The following is a 19,376-nucleotide window of genomic DNA, read 5'->3' as shown; positions in this document are numbered from 1 at the left end:
ACTGAAGCATAAAGCGTCTATTTAGTTTTGGCTGTACAGTTGCTTTTAAATTAATATAACCGTACATTGAATAAAAATTACATGGTTAAACATACATCATTTTTTTACTTGCATTATGTGCAGGTTAGATTCACACCTCCGTCTTTTCCCCTTTTCTTTGGAATTTCCTGAATGATCTCTAGAAGGGTCGTCTCGTTCAGTCGACCAACAGTAATCGGCCATCAGATTCACATCCCAACGTCCCTGATAGCGACGTTCTGCATCTTTATCCTGGTGAAACCTTTCACCTTGTTCTTCACTGAGAGCTCCTAAATTTGGAGGGAAATAATCCAGATGCGAAGCTAAGAAATGAAGCTTAAGGCTCATATTACAACTGAGTTCCTTAAACTTAACCTACATTTTCCTTACAATTTCTTTGTATTGAGGGTCCTTAATGTTGCCAAAGAATTTAGTCACTACATCTTTGAATGTGTTCCATGCCTCTTTCTCAATTTTGGTCACCGTGTTCGTGAATTTTTTTTCCTTCATCAGTTTACGAATCTGTGGTCCATCAGATATGCCTTCCTTGATTTTTGCATCTGATAATGAGGGAAATTTAGTGGATAAATATTGGAAGCATAGACTACTTTTATCTAATGCCTTGACATACTGTTTCATCAATCCTAATTTGATGTGCAAGGGTGGAAGTAGAATTTTTTTCACGGTCATTAAGACTTACATTCAAGACATTTTTGGATCCTGGTTGTAGTTGTTTCCTTTCTGGCCAATTCACTGTATCCCAATGTTTATCCCATTCGCATAGGAAAGAGGGAAATTTTGAATAGCCTTTTTGTTGTCCCAGCAACAATCCAATGATCTTCAAATCACTGCAAATTTGCCACCCATGCTCGTGATATTTAATTTTCTCAAGCACCAACTTTAAGGTCTCGTATGTTTCAGACATTTTTGTGGAGTGTGCAAGTAGTACGGATGCCAGAACATTTGTATTATGAAGCTAAACAGCCTTTAAACTTCTTTTGGAAGAGTCAATAAAAACATGCCAGTTACTAAGATCATACTCCTCTCTCCCAATTGACGTAGAAGATTTGAAACATCCGTACAAAATACTTGTTCATCTTCATGAGTATAATACTTTTGGACTGTTATCTTTGCAAGGAAACTGTTTTATCAGTCCATCATAAACATTGCACGTCTGTTTATTCAAGTGGTCTAAGATGAAAGACAAATGCTCAACTGTCTTATCTTTAATCCTACATACCTCGCGGTCTATTGCGTATCTGGGGGAGTTTGTTATGAATTTACGAGGCAACTACAAAATGAAAATTTAGACAGCAATAAACCTATAATAAAATGCAAACAATAACAAATCAAATCACATAATTGTATTCTAAAAAAAAAAAAAATGTTCCGCGAGAACATCTCTCAACGTTACATCTTACGAATTCATGCAGATACTAAAACACTGAATTGCATCAAAACTAGACGTGATAGAAAAAAAAGAGCATCATTTTCGGAATCAGGGCAGCGAATTCCATAAGAATTACATATTTTCTATTTTAACGCAAAATCATGTTGGCTAGTGTAATTAGGGGCAAGACCCTCAACAATGCTGACAAGCATTTGAGACTCGGATTAGTTGAGCATAAAAATTCTCAATTCTCAATTGAGTAGGTGGAATAAACTTTGTATATTATATGTAATCTTAATTCAGTATGAAACCAATAATGAAATTTATAACCTCGAATAAAAATTCTAGCATAGAACTTAAAATCCTGAATATACTCAGACAACGATTCTTTCAAATGCTGCACTGAAATAATGTTTCTGCACCAACAAAGACAAGGCATGAAAAGGAATAAAGAATTCAAGTACATGTGCATGAAACTAATCCACTGTCCATCTTTCAGAAATGGCTCTAACGATATGCTCAGAAAGAGCTTCCAGATACAAGCGGATATAAGACTTGGAAAAAGTGATCGCTACTTAAATTGTACAATAGCCTGATCCTTAAATTCAATTAAAAATCGAAGGAAAAGAATAAGCTCATCTAGAGACTTGGCAGTAAACTTTGACACTCCCTTAAATACAGCAGTCAATGGGTGAGATAAATTTGAAAATATCTGGGAGAAGGCAGGTGTAGGAGGTACCTGGGAAGGACTAGAGTGGTCCTGAGAAGTAATTACAGCAGTATAGTTACCTTGATTCAAACACCCTTGAGAAAAGAATGGAGTTCTGAAAGTGAGGTTAAGATTAGCGTTAGACTGCATTGAAACAGGCGCAGATATTCTCAATTGCAAGACATTCTCACAAATTTGAGAAACTACTGGAGCATTGAGCACTTGTTTAGGGGTTACACAACCTAAAAGAACACTTGGTACAGGTGGCACTTGGACTGGGGGATATTTTTGTATCATCGCATGAGAAACAGATTGTGTTGCAACAGTAGGCTGACACTGAGGCACAGTAGGTTACCATGTGCCATAAAAAAACTAGAAGACATACCAACATGTGTAGGAGACCCATGACATGAATTACTTACAGGCACCAAAGCACTTGAAAAGGGAGCAGAAGAAGATCCCTGGGGAACATTACCCACATTAGGTTCCAGGACAACATTATCACAAGCGACCACAGTGCAAGTTTGAGAAGCAGTAGATATGGCAATTGGAGTAACACTTTCACGTGATTCGGAAGGGATCAGAACTTGAATTAAGCAACTCATTACCTTCAGGCAAGCCTACAATTTTATCAAATATGCCAGAAAATCGTGTTCAGTATTCACACTCCTGTCGCTCATCTACTGGTAAACTGAGAGACAACAAATCCCAAATTCCATCCATATAATGTTGTAGTTGGACTTTCACTTGGACTTTCACAAGTGTTAATTGACCATGTGATGGTTCAGAAGAACTAAAGGACACGAGAATTGCATTAAATTTTGATAATTTATCTCTAACCACCGCTAAAGATGCGCACAATTCATCTATAGTTAGCACAGGAACAATTATTGGCAAATTAAGAGATTGTTTTAATAAGTTCGTGTCATCCCTCACATTTCCTGCAGAATTTAATTTACGAATTCAGAGTTCCTAAATTAATTCTTCCTTTCTCAAATGAAAAGGATTAGGAACAACACAAGACATGTTGACAGTAAGGAACTGTACAAATATTTAGGTTAGTTAAGGGTTACCGCCGTCGCCGTCTCTTGCTTATACAGCCACGCTCTGCTACCAGAATATCGCCCCAAGAGAGGCAACATTAATCAAAAGAACACATTTAAATCAATAATGATAAGGATAAAGGGAAATGTATCAAATGGCGAGACAACAGTTATAACCATCAAAGTTTCGGAAACACACGTTGCTAGATATAAAACAAACATAATTACCAACATGATAACTAAGAAGATGGAGTATTACTTGACGTTGCAGGGAAAGAAACATGAATGCAGTTACCCTTCAGTCCACATTTACTGACAAATTAAAAGAAGGCGTAACATGAAAACAGAACAGTGAATTAAAACAAAGGTAACATGGGCAATAGAGATGTAACAAAGAATAATGTAAATGAACTATGAGGTTCATATCCATGACTTTTCAGGAAACACAAATTGAACATTACGGGAATCTGTGCTGCTGCACATCAATTACTAAAAAACATTTCTACCTTTCTTTTCTTCAAAGGCGTATTTAACCTGAAAACACAAAACTCTTCACACAAGTGCATGATGAAACGTAACCGGCAGTATCCTAATTACAGACGGTAATCTTTTAAGGTTACATTAAAGATAATGAAAACACTTTTCAATTTGATTTACAAGGAAAATGAAAAAAACGAGAATTTAAAACTTAATGCAGAGGCCTTTGGAGTTGCTGCCTTTCCTAAAATACTTCAGTGAAAGATGTATAGCTCCAACTTGCATGCATGAAATTGGAACAGATTTACGGGAGGCAGTATCGGAGGAAAATTAGTTTTACATGTAAACAACCAAATATGTTAATTAAAAGAAAAGGGAATTGCCTCCAGAATCAAAAGGATATGCCTAGCTGTAGAGCTAATGAATTACAAAAAGGTGGCATATGCCAAGGTTTAAGGTAAACTCACGGCCAAAAAGAAATATCAATTTCAATTTAAAGTTCGAGAAGAGGAAACATGCTTACCCCTAGGTGGCTGGAGCCCGCTGATGGGACGACACCCGAGTTCGTCTGGCTCCTAGGCCATTCAAAAACCAAAGACGCAGACAAGAATCCTGTTCCCACCAAGGAGCCAAAGGTCGGAAATTGAGAAACACCCAAAAAGCCATTCAGGAAAGCTCGCTACAATTCAGACATAATTTTCACGAATAGGAGAGGTCGCTATTCTGATCTATCAGAAAGCTGTTGGAGAAACATCCTTCTGATGAGCCAGCAAAGGACAGGAAACGACAAGAAAAATACTCCTAGAAATTCCACGTGTCCTACACTTTGTCACAAAATTTAGGTACTGCACATGGTTTCACCATATTACAAAATACACAATTTGTTCAAACATCAAACAAACACAAGTCCAAGTAAAATTTTACATTCTTCCTAGATCAAAACTTCTTCATAATAATATTACAATAAAGTTTAGAACACAAATAAATTTCTCCGTCCTCTCTTGATGTTTCCGAATTAAATAAAAAGTATACTACAATAAATTTTAGAACACTAATTTCTCCATCCTTTCTTGATGACTGTTCTAACACAGGTCACAAATATCTCTGACAGGTCCTTCCACAGCAGCAGTGACTGGGATTAATGGATGGGGAAATTCCTCAGTTGAGATCTTCTTAAAGTAGCTATGCCAGCGCTCTCTTGCCTGTTTCCAATCAACCAATAAGTTTCCTGTTTCATCATTGATGCCATAGAAGCTTTGGATGTCTTGTGTTTGCGATGCCTCGCATTGGTGAGTCAGTACAATTCCTGCTTGCCTGCACGCATGTCTAGTTTTCCATAAAGATTTGGACAATGTGCTGTTTTTGCTGTAGCTATGATCTTCTTCACATCACTACATGCTATCTTGTAGGCATTCCAACGAGACGGTGTCTTGTCGGCAAGAAACTCATGGTAAAGCCGTTTCTACTCTCATACTGCATTTCCGACATAACTCCAGAGCCATGTATTTTTGTCAATATTTTGCTGTCCTGGTTTTGTTGATCCAAGAACAGTACATGCGGTGTCATGAGCAGCCTCCTTTAGTTTGATCCAACTCTCTTCGACTATAGTAATCGGTGGTAATGTTATTCGTGTGACGACATCGGCATCTTTTTCCTTGAAGCGCCACCATTTGATTCTCACTGGTCCTGTATAAAAAGTGTGTTTGGGATTCGGCGATTTGATACGCAACTTGCAGATGACCGGTCATTGTTGCGTCGTGACAGTGTCATATGGTAAAACCTTTGTTTTGAACATGTCTTAGGTCTTGGCACCTTACAAGGAGATACAGCTGTCAAACTTTGCTGACCCAACAGTACCAACGCCACTGGTGTTCCACAGATGCAATTGTATATCAGCGTGTACCCGCATCAGATGTCGTACGACTTCTGTTCACTCCATTCCATTTCCTGCACCGCACAGGCATCGATCTGTGTTGCCCTTGTGCCGCTGTAATATGTAATTAAATGTGAATTATGCTTTTTGAAGCAGGTGTTTGTGATGACTGGGTCATGGGCTTCTGCATAATCGAGGATTTGTTGGGCATCATCATTCTTTTCCCCGAAACCATGTCCAACGTGGGCTGTGACCGACATGTCTGTTCAGATCACCAATGATAATGAGGTAGTCTTCTAGGGGTACTTTGGCTGTCATCTCTTCAAGCATCTCCCAAAAGGCATACTTTGTTGCTCCAGGCAAACATGTCAGTAGGGCGTTTTTGCTGAAAAAGTGTACTTTTCCTCCATCTGCAGTGTACATAATCTTCATCAGATGGTCATCATACTGCTGCACATCAGAGATACAGCTGTCAAATTTTGCTGACCCAACAGTACCAACGCCACTGGTTGTTCCACAGGTGCAATTTTATATCGGCTTGTACCTGGATCAGATGTCGTACGACTTCTGTTCACCCCATTGCATTTCCTGCACCACACAGGCATCGATCTGTCTCCTTTCGAGAGCCTTTGACAGTTCGCTGTACTGCCTAGATTTAGTGCCGACGTTTTGTGAAGCAAGACTGGTTGTATGTGCTAGCTTGTTTAGCCATTGCTGCCTGTGCGACGGTAACCCTTGCATACTTCTCATGCTGACCCGGCCTGGCCAACATGCGTCGCCTAGAGGGAACGCCCTAGCCTTTGTACTAATCCGAAAGGCATCATTCCATGAGATGGTTTATATGGCCGGCTTGTCACATAGCCTGTCGCCAAGCATTTTAGTGCTGCTGTCAGCATCTCCCTAGGTGTTCAGAGTTGAGGGCAGGCATTTCCTCCTACCTCAAATCGGTATGGTTTTCCTGCCAATACTCGGGTGGCTGATTACAGTGGTTTCCCACTGGGTGATGGGGTCACCACAGCCCGGCGGCATAGATCTCGTATTTGTCTACAAACCAGATACTATGAATGCTTCATTTTGATTGTTAGTACTATACAGGTTTACCTTGATTGGTGCATCTGTAATGTGGCACATTTATCTACTCCAGCTACCAGCCAAATTTTGTGCAGTTGAGTGTACATCATAATATTTGCATTATTCGAATACATCAAAGTTCTTGCACCTTATAATTATAATAATGTCCAATTTTTTATACTTGGAAATATTTTTTATGTGTACTTGAAGACTTAATGTTCTAATCGTCAAATGTGATTATCATTTATAGAAAAGTAGAGTAATGTTCCTTTCAGTTACTTTTTAAAATCTTGATTTAGTGTTGCTTCTGACACTTTTTCTTGTTGATTCTTCGTTACAGTTCCCCTCAGTTTACTGTAAGAACAGACGGCGTGCTCTGGAACACACATTGGAAAGGCAAGTACCCTTGTTATTATAACCAAATTTTACTTGTAATATTAATACTTAAACAGTATTACATGTATGTAATAATTTCTATCTTACCCTTTGGAGATGTATACACCTTGAAAAATATTTGGAATACTGTGGGATTAAGCACGTTATATGGTAAGGTATATGTAGTCCTGTTGTAAGTGGTAGAGAGCACTGTATACACACAAGTAGTTCAGTTGCTTGTTTACCACACAGCAGATGTCACTGCCTATGTTCTGTGTTGAACCTGGGGTGAACTATATCATTTCAAGACTGGTTGTAGTGTATACAGTGCAATACAGACTTCAGCTAGTGTTTGTTTCATGTGCAATGCATATTTCTCAATTTTACTGATTCTGGGTGGTCATACATAAGCAGCAGGGGTTACCCAAAGTGCAGTATCAAAAACCAAAAATGTGGATAAGCAACTGTGAGACTGTCCCCTTTTTCTACCATCAAGGTAATCTGCCCCAGACTAATCAGCTGCTCCCAGGTGTGCTCACTTCGAACAACTCAAACTATGAAAATAAGTTAAAATTACACCCTGGATTTGATGGGGAACATACATCTTTACATCTTTGTAGTGAACGTGCCCCACAGGCATGATTTGATTAGAGACTCGTGTGTGAACATTGAAGTGGACAAAGTTAATACAGATATGGTTAAAATTTGTAAACATTTTCGTAATACACAGGTAATTGATAGTAGCAGTTTCGAGAGACACTGTTAGACAAAGCATGGCCTTCATCTAAACAATTCAGGTAAACGAAAGATAGCAAATATTGTTCTAGATTTTATTAATCTTAGGATATGTACTGTAAAAAAGGCAACTCCCTTGAGTTATAATACTGACCAGGAAAACTAGTAGAAAGAACCAGCTGTACTTCAAACTGCCTCAGCCAACTAGAAAATGAAACTCAGGAAAGTAAGGAATTTCCAGTTACCCAATTGCAACAGTCAAGTTTTAGGGAGGAAGGGGGTCTGAGATTGCTCTTGGTAAACTGTCAAAATGTAGTAAATAAACAATTAAAATTCGGTACATTGATGAAATCTTATGAGACTGATGTGGCGATAGGAGTGGAATCGTGGTTGAGAGAAGGGGTGGGTAATAGAGAAGTATTTCCAGAAGGGTACACAGTCTATCGTAGAGACCGAGAAGATAAAAAGGGAGGGGGGTGTTTATTCTGGTGAAGGAAACTTATTGTTCACATGAATGGTTTACCGATGAAAGGGGTGAAATATTAGGGATAAAATTAATTTGTGATAATATGAAGGAGGTGGGAATTATAGGAACATACAGGCCTGGAAGAAAGGAAAGAGTCATGGAAATATTTGAGAAAATAATAGATTATACTCATAAAAACAATAATAATGATGTGGTAATAATTGGGGGAGATCTAAACTTGCCATAAGTTGAATGGAATGGAGCTACAAGTGAAGCCCATGAACAGAAACTGGCAAATAAGTTAATTTGGAAGGGAGGATTTACACAAGTAGTACAAGAACCAACTCGTCTCAATAACTTACTAGATGTATTCTTGGTTAAACCATGGGAAATTGTTGATAAAACTGAGGTAATTGAAGCAATAGATGACCATAAGGCTGTAATAATGGATGTGGGACTGGTACCAAAAAGGCTTAATAAGAGGGTCACAGAAGACAAGAAATTGTACAGAAAAACTAAAGTTGATGAATTTGGGACTTACCTTAAATCACAATTCAGTTGTTGGATAAGTGAAGGAGTAATGTGGATACACTTTGGGCTAAATTCAAAGGAATCATTTGGGAAGGAGAGAAGAGATTTGTACCTGTTAAGAAGGGTAAAATGACCTCAGACCCTGTTTATTATACAAGGGAAATAAGAAAATTAAAAAGAAAATGTAGAATAGTAAACAGGAAAATCAAAGAAGGTAGGGAGAGTAGAGAAAGTAGAAAACAGCTAATGAGGGAACTGAATAGAGTGAAAAAGGAAGCAAAAGAGAATTATATGAATGGCATTCTTCAAGAGCTTAATGACCACAAAGGGAAATGGAAAAAGCTGTATTCATATATCAGGAATCAAAAAGGAAAAGGAATCCAAATTCCTACAATGGTGGGAGAAGGGGGTGAACACTACTTAACAGATACTGAGAAAGCAAACCTCTTTAGTAGGGAATTCAGAGATTCAGTAGATGATTGTCAGGAGTTGGAAACCAAAACAGAAGATAGAGAGGGAGAGACACAGAGGGAAACAAGAAGCTTCTCATTCACAAATGAAGATATTTCCAGAGAAATCCAACTGCTCCAGCAAGGAGAAGCAGCAAGAAGTGATCAAATTACTGGGGAGGTGTTAAAGGCAATGGGGTGGTACATAGTGCCTTATTTAAAATTTCTCTTTGACTATGTCATAAATAATAGTGTAATACCAAAGGAATGGAAGGAATCTATAATAATACCAATTTATAAAGGAAAGGGTGATAAAAGGACACCAGAGAACTACAGACCAATCAGCCTGACCAGTATAGTTTGTAAAATACTGGAGAGTTTAATATCAAAGTACATCAGAGGGATATGTGATGATAAAAATTGGTTCATGAGGAGCCAGTATGGATTTAGAAAGAAATTTTCTTGTGAGGCACAACTGGTGGGATTTCAGCAGGACATATCAGACCAATTGGATTCAGGAGGCCAGTTAGATTGCATAGCCATAGATCTTTCCAAAGCCTTTGATAGAGTGGAACATGGAATATTATTAAAGAAATTGGAGGGAATAGGATTGGACGTAAGGGTTACACGTTGGATAAAAACATTTCTAAATTCAAGGGTTCAGAAAGTCAAAGTAGGAAATAATGTATCGCAGGAAGAGAAAGTTTGGAAGGGAATTGCACAGGGAAGTATAATCTGTCCGTTACTTTTCTTAATATACGTAAATGATTTAGGGAATAATATAACATAAAAAATAAGATTGTATGCAGATGACATAATTGTTTATAGGGAAATAAATACCATTGAAGATTGTTCAGAATTACAAAGGGACCTTCAGAGTATCCAACAATGGGTTGAAGAGAATAACATGAAGGTTAATGGAGGCAAATCAACTGTTACAACATTTGCGAACTGGAGTTTTAAAACTGAATTTGAATATACTTTGGATGGGGTAGTTATCCCAAAAGATGGCAAGTGCAAATACTTAGGTGTAAGATTTGAAAGTAATTTGCACTGGAAGGGTCATGTTGATGACATTGTTGGGAAAGCATACAGATCGTTACATGTCATAATGAGGCTACTTAAAGGATGAAACAAAGAATTAAAAGAGAAAAGTTACCTAAGTATGGTTCGTCCATTATTGAAATATGCAAACAGTGTTCGGGATCCTCACCAAGAATACGTAATAAAAGAAATAGTGTGCAGATGAAAGCAGCAAGATTTGTAACAGGGGATTACAGGAGAAAGAGTAGTGTATCAGAAATGTTAAAGGAACTAAGGTGGGAAACTTTAAGTAAGAGAAGGGAGAAAACTAGACTTATAGGATTATATAGAGCCTATACAGGAGAAGCAGCATGGGGAGATATCCCTGAGAGGCTTCAGTTGGAAAATAATTATATCGGCAGGACTGACCACAAATACAAAATTAGAAAGAATTTTAGCAGAAGCGATTGGGGTAAATTTTCATATATTGGGAAGGGTGTGAAGGAGTGGAACAGTTTACCAGGGGTAGTGTTTGATCCTTTTCCAAAATCTGTACAGATATTCAAGAAGAGAATAAACAAGAAAATAAATGAAATGTTAGAGGGCATTCTAACAGTGAGGTTATTGTAAATAAAAAATGTGTGTGAATAAATTAATTCCATCCCCTGGTCTATGGAGTTTGGACAGCCGAAGTAGGGGACTGCCTGTAGGGGTGAAGTACAGTGGGGACTTCGAGGGCCCTGGGACCGCTGTGGTAGTTGTGAAGGCCCTTCAGGAACTTTGAAAAGTGGTGGCAAAAGGGGCTCTGGTTAAGACGCAGCAGGTCGTTATGCTACTTAGGTTCCAGAATGGGTAAAGAAAAAAGAAAAAAAGTAAATAATTGCAATGTAAATTTTAATCTTATACCAGTTGTACAGTATCATTTGAAGTAATTCCACATACTGTGTATCAGTTGACTATATTTGTAAGTAGTACAGGATATATTATAAGTAGAATTTTGTAAACAATATAAATTTATTAAGGGTGAGCTGTGTGTTTAATAGAAAAAATTGTTAGCGTAAATTGTATTATAGGAAAATTTTCTTCTCTTGTTAATTTAATATTTAGTGCTTGACAATAATGTATTTTAGTGTACCATTTGCCACCGAGGTAGACACCTCATTTGCAAATGAAGAGATTTTTATTTTATTTTATTTTATTTTATTTTATTTTGTTTTGTTTTGTTTTGTTTTGTTTTGTTTTACATCTAATATGGACAAGACGAGATCAACTAATAGCTATAAATGATACAAGTCGAGGCATGACACCAATTTTGAGGAAAACATGTTTATTAAAATAAAGAAGGAAAATGAAAATAGACCACTCAAAATCAAAGTGTGACAAAAATTTACATGATTCAAAGGTTGTCTCAATCTTTCATAGAGTTAATCTTGAGGAAATATACATTTACAGATAAGCAATCGTACACCGACACATGTACTTAACATTTACGCAAGCAACAGTTTGTGAACTTCAACATTTCTTAAGAGACGATTTGGCTAGCGCGCCCGCACCACGTGCGTGGTTGGTTTGCTTTTTCTTTCCACTTCAGATGAGTATTCCCTTACCTGCACACTACCATCACAGTGGTGTCCCTAACCTTATACATGTTCTAATGTGACTGGGGAGAAAATAACTTAGTCCAGCTGTACACAAAAATATACACTGAGTGGTAACATATCCTACCAATTTACAACTTGAGAACAAGCAACAAACAAGACAGCAATCTCAACTGTGGATCGGGCCACACGCCATAAATCACAGTAAACGCAACAAATATACAGTTGTCATATTTTCCATCCCCATGACAAAAGCATGCCACATTCAAGCAGATCTCCCTCCTGCAATCTCAATGGAAAGGTATCAGAATAGTTAATTTACACTTAAAAAACCAGTGCATCACCTATGCAACGTTGGTTCCTGGAATAGAATGATTGACACAGATAGCACCATAGTGGTCCTTAGAGCTCAAACATAATTCAACGAGGGTTGTTGGAATAAATTACAAGACGCACAATTTTTAAAAATGTAGAGTGGACTTTCACTTGAACTAAAATTCAACATCAGTCTCTAAAACAAAAGAAATATCTGGCACACATATCCACAGCACTGTCATAGCATAAGGGACTACTCAAAAGTATACACATTGCAATATCAAACCTGTCTGCAACAAAATACCGTGATAACATGGAACAAAGATCACAATAAATGATAGGCCGCCTCACACCCCTTCTCAATAAGTACACACACAATCATCCTCGCCTATCACACGGTGCAATAACATAAAAATGGAGACTCAGGATCCCAAAAAGAATAATAATGTAGCAAAATCCAAATGCGGGATCAAACCCTTAATCATCTGCTGCTCACAAATCTACCCAAGGCATGTTACACAACAATGACAAGATTCAGGCTTTAAATGAGGAAAACATGTCCCCTTTATCTACATCCCACAATAATCCCATGTCCAAAAGTTAGCTAAACAAGATGTAAAATAGATGACACCATCCTGTATTTCAAGTTTTAAAACCATGCAGCGCTGGTTATAAACAGAAACGCACCCGCGTTCGTTAAATTTAACTTTAAACAAAATGCCCTACTCTGTTGTGATACACGGGTAGAAGCTGACATTTTTTTCAAATTTGACATGCTTCGTTCATGAAAACCAAAGTTAATGAAATAACTTATACTTCCAACTCGAGGAAAACACCATAATAATAATAATAATAATAATAATAATAATAATAATAGTAATGAAATTTTAAAGATACCCAAACTCCTACAATTTGACAATTTGAACTTGGAATTTGAGATCGCAGTGGCAGAACGAATAACCCACCAATACATTTCCAACACTTATGACAATGTGCACTTGACACCACAAAAATAATTCATTTATTTACACACAAACAAACATAAAGATGACACTAAACAGAAGCGTGGGTCACAATACTACCAGCATTCACACACTCTTATACTTCAGCAAATTACCTGGAAAGTGTGATTGCATGTAGAGATACCCTTTGAAAACCTGTCATCTAAATAAACCTATCCTTTATTGAATTGAATTTTAATCCTTTTAAAGTTACAGTTAACCCAAGACATTCCTTGCATCTCTACTTCAGGAAAAGAAAGTACGAAACACTGATTAAACAGAAAGAAAAAAATTCTCGTAAATAATGCTAACCACTCAGTTATGCAATTATAATAAAAGTGGCAAACTGTGACTTCATGCATATAGTCAAACATGTACTTCACAATATTTACATATAAATTTCAAATCTATCCTATATCTTTCTGAAACTTAGGACATAGTCTGATAGAACAAAATACGCTAAGCCTAATAAATTTACATAACAAAACCTAACCTATCCCCTGGGCTACATTAAAACATGTGTTCACACTCATTATTTCATAGAAAAGCTGTTACTCATCTTATTTCAAAGGTTCTGCCATGAGCGCCATCGACCAGCCGTCTCCCATTCTTTTTAGTGATGATCCATTGTCACCATGATGTCTTCAGAAATGAACAGGAACACACCATACATCTCCCTCCTTGGTGAAGAAAACCTTCTGCTTATGTTTTGCCTGTGGAATGTTGCTACGACACACCATCCATTTGCTGATTAGTACTGGGTCATCACCGAGCTCGATAGCTGCAGTCGCTTAAGTGCGGCCAGTATCCAGTATTCGGGAGATAGTAGGTTCAAACCCCACTGTCGGCAGCCCTGAAAATGGTTTTCCGTGGTTTCCCATTTTCACACCAGGCAAATGCTGGGGCTGTACCTTAATTAAGGCCACGTCCGCCTCCTTCCCACTCCTAGCCCTTCCCTGTCCCATCGTCACCACAAGACCTAACCGTGTCGGTGCGATATAAAGCAGCTAGCAAAAAAAAAAAAAAAAAAAAAAAAAACTGGGTCAGGGAATTTTACAATTGAATACTCCTGCCCATGGTTACCTATGACCAAGAAACCTGCTTTTATTCATCAGCGCGACACACCTCACTGTTTATCTGACATTGGAAACTGTTTTTCTTCCCCTCTCACTCTATGCTGCACCATTGTTATCTGGTAACTCTACAGACAACATTTAGTCCTACAACTGGACGGGAAATACTTCTACTTTGCTATGTTTGTATCCCTTGAAAGTAAAGCAGTCTCACCCAGCTATGAAATTTGAATAGGCTAAGCAGGTCAAATGTTAATTTATAATGCAGTCTGTCCCACTTAACTTTATGCTCTGTCTAACTGTTAAAATTTGCTACAAGTTCATCTCCGCCTGAACCATTAGTGCCCATGGAACAATCTATATGTGCTGATGTTGTCCTTATATTTCCCCATGCCTATGAGAACTGATACAGAGCTCATTTACACTGAAGTATTTAAGTATCAAAGTCTGAGCATTTGAGTTGAATCTTAAGTTGTCCTAGCACATGGCATAATTTTCTAATACCATATTTTAACTCTCCGCGCACACACGGTAAACGGATAAATGTATCTCTCTTCTTCCTTTCCGTGCAAATAGACAACACTCCTCGAAGACTCTCGTAAAAATTGACAGCTAACCCACACGCTGGTCACTTTTATTAATTTGCCCCCACAGCCGTTGCTTATGCTTGTTCAGGGCACGTCTCTCGTTTTAGTCAGTGTCTTGCCAACATTGAAATGATGCTACCTTTCCATTGGTTCAAATCATTGCATCACCTATGTTTACTTTAAACTCATCTTGTATGACATTTTAGCCTCGTGTTTGGCTTCCGAAATGTAGTCCTTTGGCCTATGCAATTGTCTTCCATCGTTCCCTTGTTCTGAAGCATGTACATGAAGGTCTTGCACGTTTCAGGTAGCAACCCTTCTTCCTTAATTTAGCTTGCAGACAATAGACCACTAGCGCCATACTTCCTATCGAATTGTGAAACGTACGCTCTGATCACTCCAAGTTACCGAGACTTAATAAAATGAATGTTCACTATACTCTCAATAAATGATAGTACAGCAATAAAATGAGTACTTTAATAAGGGCTCAAGGCCAATGATGTGACTGGCAGTCTGAGGGATGATCGACTGAAGGTAACAACACCACATCAAGATCGGTATACCGCATAACAGCACAGAGTAGATGTTAATGAATTTAACCATAATAGGTGTTGTTTATTCCTGTGTTGATTTGCATGAACTCATTAAAAACTATTTGAAATAATCTGGTTAAATCTGCCTTGTGAGTATACTTTCTGTTAATGAACCTTATTTATCCATTATACATGTTTCGAAAATAATAAACATTCTTTTCCTCAGCAATAATACAAACGTATTTCAACTGTAAAGTCGAACTTAAAACAGAGATTCTATGTAATTACATCATCAGTTAATAAAAACAATGTACCATTCTTCATTTGTTTAGCCTAAATTTAAAGAACTATTATATCACAATTTATAATATCTGTGACAAGTGTTAAGCTGATTTTGAGTTTGAATTCCCACTATTCCGTGTGGTTACCAGAAACAGATCAAACTTGCTAAAACCTAGAAGTTAGGGACCAGATATCCCTAGCAGAAATTTTCTAGTGCTACCTTGTGTTGGGTACTGTAACTAATTATTGAGAATGTTTGTGTTTGGAGGTTTGGTGACCTAATCAATTGTTTATTTGTTATTTTGAAGTTCTAGCATTCCCCCTTAGAATATAAAGGTTAGGTCGACCTGCTGTTACTTTAACTTTAATGTAGGGCTCTCTCCTTTGACTTAAACATAAAAAGTAGGTTTTCTAGGCAGTCTTACGACTTAAATATGATCACCCCTATCAGGGATTTTGTAGAATATAAGGATGCACGAGTGTGTACCCTCATTTCCCTTTTCTATTTTGTCTCTGAGTAATTAAGTTTTCCTACTTTCTAAATTCATCAACCTTTCTTTCAGTCTTTAAATTTATTTTTCCTTAGTCACAGAGTAGTATGGCTTATCCACTGCGTCAATGGACCTTATTCCTTGTTAGGTTTTTCTTTGTTCTGGAATGTTGGAGTGCTTGAGAGTTTTTCGGCCTTCATTATTAATATTTTGTTCTCAGCCTTTCTTTGATTCAAATAAAATTGAGAATAAAAGTATTTATAATAAGTCAGGTATTTACAAATTGACATGTCAAACATGTAAGCAACAGTACTTTTGAAAATCAGGAAGAAGTTTGGCTATATAAGGAACATGTTAATGCTGTTAAACATAAGCGATATTCAGCAATGGGAGAACATACAGTAAAAAAAAATTAAATTCACAAACATTAATAGTGAATTGAATTAATACATTCGGTACAAAATGGTCAATTCATGAACATTTTGGAAAATTTAGAAATGTATCTTGCACAGAAAGATAATTTTGATTCAAGTTTAAATGAAAAAAGTACAGATGAAAATCCATTATGGAATATTATAGTAGTTTCTTAATGCACCATTAATAACCATGTATTCATTGATATTATAAATTGTGATATAATAGTTCTTTAAATTTAGGCTAAACAAATAAAGATTTATTACATTGTTTTTATTCATTGAAGTTGCAATTATATAAAATCTACTATGTTTAAAGTTAGGCTTTAACAGTTGAAATAAGTTTGTGTGATCGCTGATGAAGAGAAAGTTTTTGTTCTAAAAACATGTATGATGTTTAAATAAAGTTCATTTACAGAAAGTGTATTGACAAGGCAAATCTAACCAGAATGCTATTTTAAATAGTTTTTAATGAGTAAACCAACTATGTCTGCTCAACAATTACGAGTCAGGCTGAGTGGCTCAAACGGTTGAGGCGTTGGCCTTCTGACCCCAACTTGGCAGGTTAGCTCCTGACTCAGTCCGGTGGTATTTGAAGGTGTTCAAATACATCAGCCTCGTGTCAGTAGATTTACTGGCATGTAAAAGAACCCCCGCGAGACTAAATTTTGGCACCTTGGCGTCTCTTGAAAACCATAAGAGTAGTTATTGGGACGTTAAATCCAATAATATTTGTGGCGGACTCTAGCATTAATATATATATAAACTCCTTGAACTTTGTTTATGTTTTGAAGACTTCTAATGTTATCTCTCTGATAATTATTCATGTTGTTATATGTTCGTTGCCACGATACTTTGAGTGTTAATTAAACACATAAGTACATCACCCACTGATCTCTATACCTGGATGGCTGGTAGCTTGGGTAGCAGTAAGCCGAATAGAAGATGACTGGCGTACTAAGATGGCAGCGAGCGCAGGGTGCAATAGACCACGAGGAGCGCGCTTGCTTTGTTTATGCTTAGTTCAGTGACGCCAGGCCTCTTGATTGTAGTTCCACGAGTGTTCTGTGCTGTGTTATTGCAAAGTAAATAGTAGTGTATTTTACGAATCTAGGTTCGTTGCTTCGTAGTATACTTGTGGATTACAAGATTCAATTGAAATATGTATGTGTTTATCTGAAATATGAATGAAGAAACATTCTACGGGGTATTAACATACCGCAGTGTTCAGCTTATGGATGTACAAACAGAACCGATCAGCAGAAGGAGAAATCATTTCATCGGGGAGTTTTATACTGTACATAAGAATCTTCCTAGGGTAGTGTTTTGAGTTTTAGGTTTGTTGAATCTTATTTCGCATATTCCGGGAGAAAAATGGCAATTAATTTTTGTAGGTTTCCTTTCTCGAGACCCGAACATCTAAGATCATCGATTAGGAGTATCAGGCGGGAGAACTGGGAGCCTTCTAAAACAGCTGTTCTCTGCTCGGATCACTTAAAGGAAGACTGTTTTGATAGAAATGGACAAGCCGGGCTGAGTGGCTCAGACGGTTAAGGCGCTGGCCTTCTAACCCCAACTTGGCAGGTTCGATCCTGGCTCAGTCCGGTGGTATTTGAAGGTGCTCAAATACGACAGCCCCGTGTCGGTAGATTTACTGGCACGTAAAAGAACTCCTGCGGGACTAAATTCCGGCACCTCGGCGTCTCCGAAGACCTTAAAAAGTAGTTAGTGGGACGTAAAACAAATAACATTATTATTATTATTATTATTATTATTATTATTATTATTATTATTATTATTATTATTAGACATGGACAAACTGTACACCTTAGAAGTGATGTACAGCCAACTGTTTTCAGTTTTACTGAACGTTAACTGCAAGTAAAGATTTACTTATATTTTTTTAATATCTCATAATTAAACTGACAGTTTCGATGAAATAATTGACGTGACCTTATAACAATTTTAGAAAATGAAGTCTGGAGGAATTCTAGACCTTATTTATATAAGTAATAATTATGGGTTTCAGACACTGGAGTGGTGGGAGAAGGGAAGTGTGGTGGGTGTTTGGGGCTATCCCATTATACTATTCGTGGTATTTGGGACTCTTTTAACTGGTGTTACATATTTCTGATGATGACTATCAATATCGCTTTGCTAGCTGAATTTAATTAAAGAGGTCTGTAATAGTAAATTAAGCTGCAGGTAATGTGATATATTGACAAGTTTTGAATATTTGCTGGTTTTATAAATGTGTACATTTGCTTCAATGATATCTTAATTTGATAATATGCGCGTTATTTCATGGAAACAGGAAACAGAAATTCATTATCAAGCACCGATTACGATATGTCGAATCTAGGCCTGTATAGTGAGCTACGTTTATAGGTACATTATTTTAAGAATGCATAATTTCGTGGCATACATGTATACAATTTACAGCAATGCTTCCAGAAACTGGTTTTCACTCGTATTGCGTTACCGATCGCTAATTGCATGTATTCAGCATCTAAGTTAATATTTGTCGGCCGTTATTATACACTCATGTTTATTGCTATCTCGGAGATATAGTGACCTCGGAATGACGTGTCAGTGATCCCAATGTCCTTAGGCTTTGAGTGAACATGTCTCTATATTTTTAATTATTCCAATGCGCCATTAATTGCGACTTAAAATTGACTATATTATCATTGCTTCCCCATAAGGAGAGTTCTAGGTTGGGTACGCCAACATGGCGAACCGCGCGGTCAACTTGGCGTACTTTCTCCTGCAGCGGAGATCTGCCATCAGCGATCCATGTATAGAGATCAGTGACATCACCCCTTTCCTATTATTGGTTTTCTATAAACATCATCAATAACTACACATTATTATTAACAATTGTGATGACTTCTTGAGGACAAGTGGGTTCCTTGTATTTGCA

The 19,376-nt window shown here is 37.3% G+C and overlaps 1 protein-coding gene across 6 annotated transcripts in view; it reads left to right on the top strand.

Annotated features, from left to right (window-relative positions):
- 5PtaseI (inositol polyphosphate-5-phosphatase A) overlaps positions 1 to 19,376 on the top strand; it is a 589,076-nt gene that overhangs the window by 162,034 nt on the left and 407,666 nt on the right. For all 6 annotated transcript variants that reach the window (XM_067142880.2, XM_067142882.2, XM_067142879.2 and 3 more), the window contains exon 8: positions 6,922 to 6,977. In XM_067142880.2, coding sequence (XP_066998981.1) covers positions 6,922 to 6,977 — 56 coding nt within the window. The remainder of the gene's footprint in view (positions 1 to 6,921; positions 6,978 to 19,376) is intronic.

This window comes from Anabrus simplex, chromosome 3, assembly GCF_040414725.1.
Source record: "Anabrus simplex isolate iqAnaSimp1 chromosome 3, ASM4041472v1, whole genome shotgun sequence".
In the NCBI taxonomy this organism is placed as follows: Eukaryota; Metazoa; Arthropoda; class Insecta; order Orthoptera; family Tettigoniidae; genus Anabrus; species Anabrus simplex.
Note: the sequence above shows the minus strand (reverse complement) of the source record. Positions and strands in the feature narration are given on the sequence as shown.